Source organism: Gordionus sp. m RMFG-2023, unplaced genomic scaffold (assembly GCF_954871325.1).
Source record: "Gordionus sp. m RMFG-2023 unplaced genomic scaffold, tfGorSpeb1-WG-v2 contig_307, whole genome shotgun sequence".
In the NCBI taxonomy this organism is placed as follows: Eukaryota; Metazoa; Nematomorpha; class Gordioida; order Chordodea; family Parachordodidae; genus Gordionus; species Gordionus sp. m RMFG-2023.
This window is the reverse complement of record NW_027051034.1, coordinates 1-10,132: the sequence shown is the minus strand read 5'-3', so window position 1 is coordinate 10,132 and position 10,132 is coordinate 1. Positions and strand designations below refer to the sequence as shown.

General features: G+C 26.4%; 1 protein-coding gene across 1 annotated transcript; it reads left to right on the top strand.

Moving 5' to 3' along the window:
* Positions 1–7,512: 7,512 nt before the first annotated feature.
* LOC135930685 (uncharacterized) lies at positions 7,513–8,966 on the top strand (the record flags this gene model as incomplete). Its single annotated transcript, XM_065467493.1, has 2 exons — positions 7,513–8,728; positions 8,782–8,966. Coding segments are annotated over exons 1-2 (1,401 nt in total), but the record flags the coding sequence as incomplete, so codon positions are not given.
* Between the last annotated feature and the right edge of the window lie 1,166 nt (positions 8,967–10,132).

Sequence of the window (10,132 nt, the reverse complement as noted above, 5' to 3'; positions counted from 1 at the left end):
TGTAAATTCATTTACTAACTTCTTTTAAAGCGTTATTATACCAATATATAGCTCATCAACAACGGCTAATAAACAAGTCTATAAACCTTAGGATAGCTTAACGTATGAGAGATGAGTGTATTAGCGTTTAAATAAATTTCTATAAATTGATAATATTCATATTTAAACTTTTCTCTTATAAATATACTAAAAGGTGAAGTAACTATAAAAATTTATTTTATAGAAGAATACCGTATTATAGTGTTCTAATTAAAGATTTTTAAACAATACATCTTGGCTGCCCTTTGTTGTAGATATGAAAAGATTTGAATAAAAGAAATAAAGAAAGTAGTGAAGAACGTATAATTTTTGAATATTTGAAATATATTTTTATAAAGATTAATTTTTGTTATATTCGTTGTAAGTTTATTTTTATAATAGTTTATATATCAGACATTCTAATTTTTGTAGATATAAAATGAAAGATTTAATAAAAATGAAATCAATTCCCTTTTTCTTTTTTGTAATTTTTAAAATTTTAATTATTATATAAATTAATTGATTTAAAGTAATTTTAATTAATAAACAATTTGATTTCAATTTATTCGGCATACTTTTTGATTTTAATTTAATACCCTTTACTTAAACTTTTTTATATAAATGCATCTTTCATTAAAAAGGAGTCCCTCGATATTTTATATTTACATTTATGGCTTTTAATGATTAATTGCTCATATTTATAAATTCGTCGTATTTAAATTTATGGTGCATTTTGTATTTACTCATATTATATGTTTATACATCATTTATACTTTTTTTGGTCACAAGATTATATATTTTAAGAGACAAGGATTTATTTTAAAAGCACTGGCTCCATTTTCAATATTAATTTAATTAGTATTACTGGAAAGTAACATTGATAAAATTACCTTTTGAGGAAAAATATAACGTTCGTTAGTGACTTTGGTAAAGTAAATAGAGAAACATTTATTTTGAAGGTTAGTTTTTTGAAATACTTTAAAATAGGAAGAATTTACAAAATTATATTTCATTATTATATTCTATGTTCGCAAAAAAACGTTGCTTTTTGAAAAAAAAATCTTATAATGAAAAACATTCATAAAGAGATAAATTGAGATGGTCTAATTTTATTCATGAATACCCTAAGTAAAAGTAGAATATTCATACCATACCAATATTCCGAAAATAAGAAAGAATTATATTTGTCAAAACAGATTTGATTTTTGCATACGTTGAAGAAAATTTATTATAAATTAATAACTTTGGTACTTACGAATCTCAAATAATTTCATTAGACATGTAGGTATATCACACAGCATTACTCAACTTATAAAAGAGTTAGTTTAAATCATGTAGGTGCTTAAAAATATCCAAGTATGCTATTCTGATTCTATTTTTGTCTTGCGGTCACTAAAATTGTCAAGATTTGGTCTCCAAATTTTGTAAATCGGATGTTAGATTCAGGTGTTCCAAGAGGAAATCGATTTCTTTTTGCGGATTAAATAAAATCGACAAAACAAACACGTTTATTCGGTGTCATTAAACATATCCCCTCTTCTTGCTGACTTTTTTATAAATTGTTGGTATCTTGAAGTGTATTTTACAAAGGAAATACTAACTTGTTTATTATTAACTCCCAAAGAATAAAGATAAATTTTGATATTTATATCAATCACCTGAACGAACTTTTATCAGAGTGCCAAAGTCTTATTGGTCGATTATATATTTTCTTTGTGCAAAAGCTCCCTGCTAGGTACCTTATCTTTTAAGGATTTCCCTCCAATTTCACAGTTCTAAAATATGTGACTTTAGTTTATAAAAATCGGCTCTGACATTTTTGACCTTTAGACAAACTTGAAAAAAAAATTCGCCCAGTATGGCCTTAATTCCGCAAGAAAAATAAATTGGCTGTTGATCAATGTAAAAGAGATTAGAATGACCAATTCAACAATTAAAATTTAAAGTATTTTGCTTTGTAATTCATGAGTGGGGAAAATAAAAAGGCAAGCGTTCGGTTATAGTTCAATACAATGGGACACAGAGCCCGTTTAAAAAAAAATATTTTTAAGGGCTTTGAGTTATTTTTGGTCAAATTTAAAATTTTTTTTTCTCAATTTCTTAAGAAACGAATCGATGGAATTCTAAATTATTTAAATATCAAGTTCTATGCACCCTTTAATAAAATAAATTTTTTTAAAAACAAGTGACGCGTTTTAGAGGAATTAAGATTTCAAAACAAGACCTTTTTATTATTTAATTAAATTAAATATCAATTTTAGCCGAATTTCAATAGCAAAGATAATTGATCTCTGTAAAAGATTTCCTGGAAAAAGATTTTCTCGGAAATTAATTCCACCAAAAATTGTCGGAAAAGTTTCCCTATTTTACTTTATCCTAAAAAATATAATAAGAAAAAAAAATTCCCCGAAGAAAAATTCTCATAATTAAAATTAATAAATTTTAACTAAATATTTTTCAAAATAAAATTCCTCAACTTATAAATTATCAAAAAAAAATTCCTATAAAAATTTGTTAATATAAAAAAAAATAAGAATAGGTTTATGTAGATTAATTTTGATATTTTGCTTATAAATAATTGTTATTCATTGGCAGAATACCCTGTATAATGGATTTCAAAAATAGGCTGACTAGAACTAAAATTATTATTGATTAAGTGAACAATCAATTTTTAATATATTCTAATTTTTATTATTAGATGTGCTAATCAAAGTGGCTCTCTTTTTATCAGCTATGTCAGTCTAATCTCATAAGAAAATTCAAAATCTAGATCGTCGTATGAAAATTTATATCTTTATATTACGATTATCGGTATCGTTATTGTTCAATTAGTTGATACTCAATACGTAAGAATTAATATTCTTAGCTGGGAATAAAATCTTCAACCATTTTGGTAAAAATGATGTCAGCGGAATATCAAAAAGGGTAAACACAGAAATGAAATTCTCGATCCAACAAGATTCAAATTATATATATATATATTATTTCCAAAAGAGTATTTGAGCCGAACAAACTCGGACTTGTTTATAAATTCTTTAGTTCATAAAATCTAAAACTTTAATTTATTTAAACATGTTTGGAATAGTCTACCATAATTTAAAATATTTTTCACAATATATTATATGGGGAATTATTAATAATATTTTAAAAGGTTTACAAAAATATTTTTTTTAATGTTTCGCGATTTTTCATTTTTACACACACCTTTTTTATTAATTAATTATTTTTTTATATTATATTATTAGATAGTTAAAATATAATATTAATGTTCTAATCATTTTCTTCGCCTAAATTTACTTTATTCTTCAATATATTATAAAAAAAATATGATATATATATATATATTAAATTGATTTTTTTTATTGCGAATTTGAATCAATTCTTTATTTATACATAATATAATATTTTAAAAATAATGTCACAAATTTAATGGCCCCGATTATTTATATAAATTAAAAAATAAATAAATATTAAAAAAATATGTATAAATCTTTTATTTCTTTGTTTTCTTTGGGCTGTTTTTTAAAAGATTTCATTGAGCGATGACTCCTTTTCCATATTTTGATATATGGATCTGGAATGCACGCCGATATCGGTTCCACGTCTTTATAGAGAAACCATTATAGAGAATGTATTTTATAGAGAAACATTTATAGAGAAAACAATTATAGAGAATGCATTTATAGAGAATTGTTTTATAGAGAATGTAATTTATAGAGAATGATTTTAAAGAGAATTATTTTATAGAGAATGTCCTTTATAGAGAATGACTTTAAAGAGAATGATTTTATAGAGAATGCCGTTTATAGAGAATGGTTTTATAGAGAATGCCGTTTATAGAGAATGGTTTTATAGAGAATGCAATTTATAGAGAATGATTTTAAAGAGAATTATTTTATAGAGAATGTCCTTTATAGAGAATAACTTCAAAGAGAATGATTTTATAGAGAATGTTGTTTATAGAGAATGATTTTAAAGAGAATTACTTTTATAGAGAATTATTTTGTGGAGAATTATATTGTAGAAAATTACATTGTAGAGAATTATTTTGTAGAGAATTATTTGTAGATCTTGATTTTATAGAGAAATATTATATATGGGACAATTATAGAGTTCAAAAATTTTATGCAGGATTTTAAAAAAACACCCACCCACCCCCCTTTCAACAGAAAAGTTTGAATAAATAATTAGTCCTAATGATACGAAGAAATTTAAATATTAATGATAATTATACTTGCTTATAACCAGATCTATCTACCAATAATAAAAGGACACTTAACCATTCAAACAATGTTAAACAGGACCTTTTACCACAGGGTAAGGGGTTATAATTCAAGTTAGACATTGAAATTAAAAGGGGTAGTTTGTATTTGGAATTTCGTTATGTTTAACAAGTGCAAAAACCCTATAAAAAACATTTTAAACTTTTTGATTCATCTTTCTCTAAACTGCTAAGGAGTTTACGGCTTGTAATAAGAATTTTCATTTTACTAAAATCAATTTAGAGAAAAAGGTGTATTATTTTAAATTTTGTCGATGTATAATTTTTAGGTAAGAGTTTGAACTATCATTTTGTATTTTGTAAATTCAGATACAACTATTTTCTGACCTATGATGATTTCGACAGAAATTGATCCAACCCAGTGGCGTAGCTACGGGGGTGGTTTTCGAGTTTGGACCCCTCCCAGAGCAAAAATTATTTTTAGATTATACGTTCAAAAGACTTAAAAGTGATTTTATATGAATTATATTTTTCTGTTTTGATGTTTGTGGAAGGATATTATATTACTATTGAAATTATTCTGGATAGTATTATTATAAAGTCATTGAGAATAATCTACTAAATTATAATATAACATATTATTGATGCATTTAAAAAATATATTTATTATATATTATCGAAGATATGATTATGATTTATAAGATAAACCCGGCCGCCCCCCAGCTTTTATATGTATGGACCCCCTCTAAGGAAAATTCCTAGCCACGCCACTGATCCAACCACCCCCTAGTGTTCCCTCCTACCATGTGAATACTAGACAGTACTCTAGTGATCTTAACTTAATTTTGGTAAGGCGATAGTTTGATGGGTATTGTTTTATTTTTTGTTGTTATTTGCATTTAATATCATTAATTGAGTGCGTTTTTTAAATTTAAAATCTGATTTTGCAAGAAATGCACCTGAATAAGTGTAACATACCCACCCTTAATGTTGCGCAATCGGTTAATTTTAGGCAATTCCAAAACGGTTAGCCAAGTTTTTAGGCCAAAAAATCGGCTAAGCATAATTAGGCTTAACATAAAAATAGGCGAAAACGAATAGTCAAAAATTAGGCATCGGCTAAGGAGCTCGGTTAATCACTCGTCATATATCGTTACATAATAAATTTATAAAATAATTTTAATAAAGGCTAGGCTTAGTGTTGCATAACGCAGACGGGCGATTAGCCTAGCTCCCAGTCCCTACATTTTGTCTAATTAATTTTAGGCGATTTTTCGGTTAAGCCAAATTAGGTTTAGCTGATTTTTAGGCTACTAACATTACTTATAAATTTCAGATTAATGTAAATTAAAATTTCTTCAGAAGTTCAATATAAAATCTTCTGAAATTTATAGGGTGGGTATTCTACACATATTGGAATGCATTTTCGGCAAAATCAGATTTAAAATTTAATAAAACGCGCTCAATAAAATGCAAAAAATAGAACAAAATACCCATCAAACTATCGCCCTTACCTTAATTTTTACAAAATTATATAGATTTTCATTATAAATTATTAAATTGGCGAAATCGTATGAAATTCCCAGGGTAGATTCTCTTCGGAATAGATTTGGTAAAATCAGATTTATCAGGGAAATTAGAAACGCGCACTATAAATCAGAGACCTACAGGCCCTTTAAATCCGGCCCGGATACACGGACTGGGCTGTATTTTAATTTTTTTTAAATATACCCGGGCCGAGCCTAAAATTTTATTTTTTTAAATGCACGGGCCGGGTCAAAAAAGCTTTTTTTTAAAAAACCCGGGCCAGGCCATATATCTTAAAATCAAATATTTTAAATCACCATTATTATCTAGGCAAAAATATATAATATATTTTTAAAAAATCGGGGCCGGGCCATGCAGATTAAAATAATGCACAAAGCAACTAAATATTGACAAAATTTTCTAAAAAATTGGCGTAAGGCTGGCTTTGTTGCTAATAGTTTTTTTTAAAAATTGCTACTCTACTAGTTAAAGCAAAGCACTAATAGAAACTAATGCATATATACATTGTATATAAATTTAATTATATAATTTAAAAATATAATTTAAACATTTAAATTAATATTGTGAGACAATGCCCTTAGGTAATCTAACATGGGCCTTGAATAGTAATCTTCGACTATTCTATACACCCGTTGAGCTCTTTCTATTAAAAATATATTTAAGGATATTTATTTGGAAAATCTACTCAATAAGAGGCTAAGGATATTTAATCTGGAAAATCTACTCAATAAGAGGCTAAGGATATTAAATCTGGAAAATCTACTCAATAAGAGGCGATAAAGAAGGGAATATTTTCATAATTTTAACATTACTACTTCTAATTGTTCAGCGTATTTTAAAAAAAATAACAACAGGAAGCTTAAAAATATTATCATAATTATTCATAAGCAATTACAAATCAGGAACGTGAATAATTTTTTTTAAGATTATTTTTTCCTTTTTTTTATTCAAGGGTTCCGAGAATTTATATGACGGCGTCTGTCTTGTTTTTTTTTATGTAAAAATATAAAACATAGAAAATATGGACAAATATAATTCTTGTTGAGAAAAAAAAATCTAAAAATAAAATGGAAATAAAAAAAATTTTATATTTGATTGAGATTTGCTCTATGAAAATACAAATAAATAAAAATTATAATAAAAGTTTTGGAAAATCTACTCAATAAGAAGCTAAGGATATTTAATCTGGAAAATCTACTCAATAAGAGGCTAAGGATATTTAATCTGGAAAATCTACTCAATAAGAGGCGATAAAGAAGGAAATATTTTCATAATTTTAACATTACTACTTCTAATTGTTCAGCGTATTTTGAAAAAAATAACAACAGGAAACTTAAAAATATTATCATAATTATTCATAAGCAATTGCAAATCAGGAACGTGAATAATTTTTTTTAAGATTATTTTTTACTATTTTTTTATTCAAGGGTTCCGAGAATTTATATGACGGCGTCTGTCTTGTTTTTTTTTATGTAAAAATATAAAACATAGAAAATATGGACAAATATAATTCTTGTTGAGAAAAAAAAATCTAAAAATAAAATGGAAATAAAAAAAATTTATATTTGATTGAGATTTGCTCTATGAAAATACAAATAAATAAAAATTATAATAAAAGTTTAAACTTACAATTATTTAAGTTTTATTTTATATATAATAGGATTTAAGAAAAATTATCATTAATTTTGAAATCTAAATTTTTTTTAAAGAACTTATAAATTTTAATGGCTGAATTTATTTTAAGCAGTCAAAACAATCAATTACTAATTTTTGAATCATTTATATTTCAACGAGAAAAGCTTATTAACGATACAAGTTATTGGCGTTGTGTTAAATTCCACTTGGAGGAGTGCAATGGAAGGGCAAGGACAAAATCTGGAGTTATATTTCATAATCAAATGCATAATCATGTTCCAGACATTGCCGAAATTGAAGCAAGGAAAGAAATAAATCAAATAAAGGAAAAGGCAACTACCTCGCAAACTCTACCCAATAATATAATAGCGGATATAACAACCAATATATCTACAGCAGCTATGGGGAGAATGCCAAGTTGTTCCTTACTCAAAAGAACAATTCAAAGAAAACGACGCCTAGTAGGAAGGGCGCCTACTGTTCCTGTTAATTTAATTGACCTAATAATCCCTATTGAATATCAAATAAATAATAACGGGCAACAATTTTTATTATATGATAGCGGTCACCATGATCATCGATGCCTAATATTTTCAACAGTGAAAAATATACAGTTCCTATCAACGTGCGACAAATGGTACGCAGATGGCACCTTCAAAACATGCCCTCCACTCTTTCAACAAATCTATACCATCCATGGAATGAAATACGACACGATTATTCCTGCCGTTTATATCCTTATGGCGTCGCGTCGCCATCAAGATTATTTAAATATTTTCCAAAAAATTAAAAATTTAGAAATTCATCTTGATCCTAGGTCTATAATGACAGACTTTGAATTGGCAGCCATATCAGCTTTCAACCAATCTTTTCCGTTGGCTGATAACCGTGGATGTTTCTTCCACATGTCTCAATGCATATGGCGTGCCGTTCAAAAAAATTCAATAATTTGTATGTCATATATGACAGAGCCTAATTTTGCTTTACAAATTAAGATGTTATTATCACTGGCATATGTGCCAGTGGATGACATAATCCATGGATTCGAGGTGCTGGTTGGTTCCGAATTCTATCAAGAAAGGCGGGATATTCTCCAACCTTTGATAGAATACTTCGAGGAGACATGGATAGGCAAAATGATAGCAATGGAGAGGAGATCCCCATTGTTTAGTATTTCATTATGGAATTGCTATGATTCCACTCTGTTGCGAGCTCCAAATACCAACAATGCAGTAGAAGGTTGGCACCGGAGTTTTTCTTCCCATATAAGTTCCCATCATCCAACCATTTGGAAATTTATCAAAAGTATGAAATATATATTATATTAAAATATTTTAAAAATCTTATTTAATTTTTAGCTCTCAAAGATGAAGATAGCCTTAATTGCTATAAATTAGAGCAATATTCTTTGGGACTATTGGCCCCACTCTCAAAGAAACAATATCGGGAAAGAGCTCAACGGGTATATAGAATAGTCGAAGATTACTATTCAAGGCCCATGTTAGATTACTTAAGGGCATTGTCTCACAATATTAATTTAAATGTTTAAATTATATTTTTAAATTATATAATTAAATTTATATTTATAATGTATATATGCATTTGTTATGAATAAAAATTATATATTTTGGATTATGGAACTATTTTGAATTAATTTTATTTGATCGAAAAAATTTGAATAAAGAATTTATGCAATAAAATGTTAAGTTATTAAGATTATTACTAACTTAGTAATTATTTATTTTTGTGAATAACTTAATTTTTCTAACTTATCTTATTGCTTTCCAAGTGAAGGTGTAGGACATTGCTTTTTTGGAAATTTTTTTTAAGCTTGATGTTTTCCTTTTCTAAATGTATTTGATATTTCGCATCAAATATATATAATAATAAAATATTCTACATTGTAATTAAAAAAAAACTCAAAGCCTCTTATTGAGTAGATTTTCCAGATTAAATATCCTTAGCCTCTTATTGAGTAGATTTTCCAGATTAAATATCCTTAGCTTCTTATTGAGTAGATTTTCCAAATAAATATCCTTAAATATATTTTTAATAAATTATATTAGATTAAATCTGATTTAATAAGTGCCAAAAAAAAAGAATTAGACGGTAAATGGTCATATTTGAGAAAATTTATTTCTAAAATAATTCATTTTCTATAAAATCATTCTCTGTCTTCAATATAAAATTATTAATCCTTCCCTATAAAATAATTCGCACTAAAACAATTCTCTGTAAAATAATTCTCTGTAAAATAATTCTCTGTAAAATAATTCTCTGTAAAACAATTCTCTGCAAAAATATTCTCTATAAAATCATTCTCTATAAAAGAGATTCTCTATAAAATCATTCTCTGTAAATGAGATTCTCTATAAACGACATTCTCTATAATTGTTTTCTCTTTAAAAGTTTCTCTATAAAATAAATTCTCTATAAAATCATTCTCTATAAACGAGATTCTCTACAAAATCATTCTCTGTAAACGAGATTCTCTACAAAATCATTCTCTATAAATGAGATTCTCTATAAACGACATTCTCTAAAATTGTTTTCTCTTTAAAAGTTTCTCTATAAAATAAATTCTCTATAAAATCATTCTCTATAAACGATATTCTTTATAAACGACATTCTCTACAATTGTTTTCTCTATAAAGGTTTCTCTATATTTGCATTCTCTATAAAAGATTCTCTGTAAAGACGGGATACCCC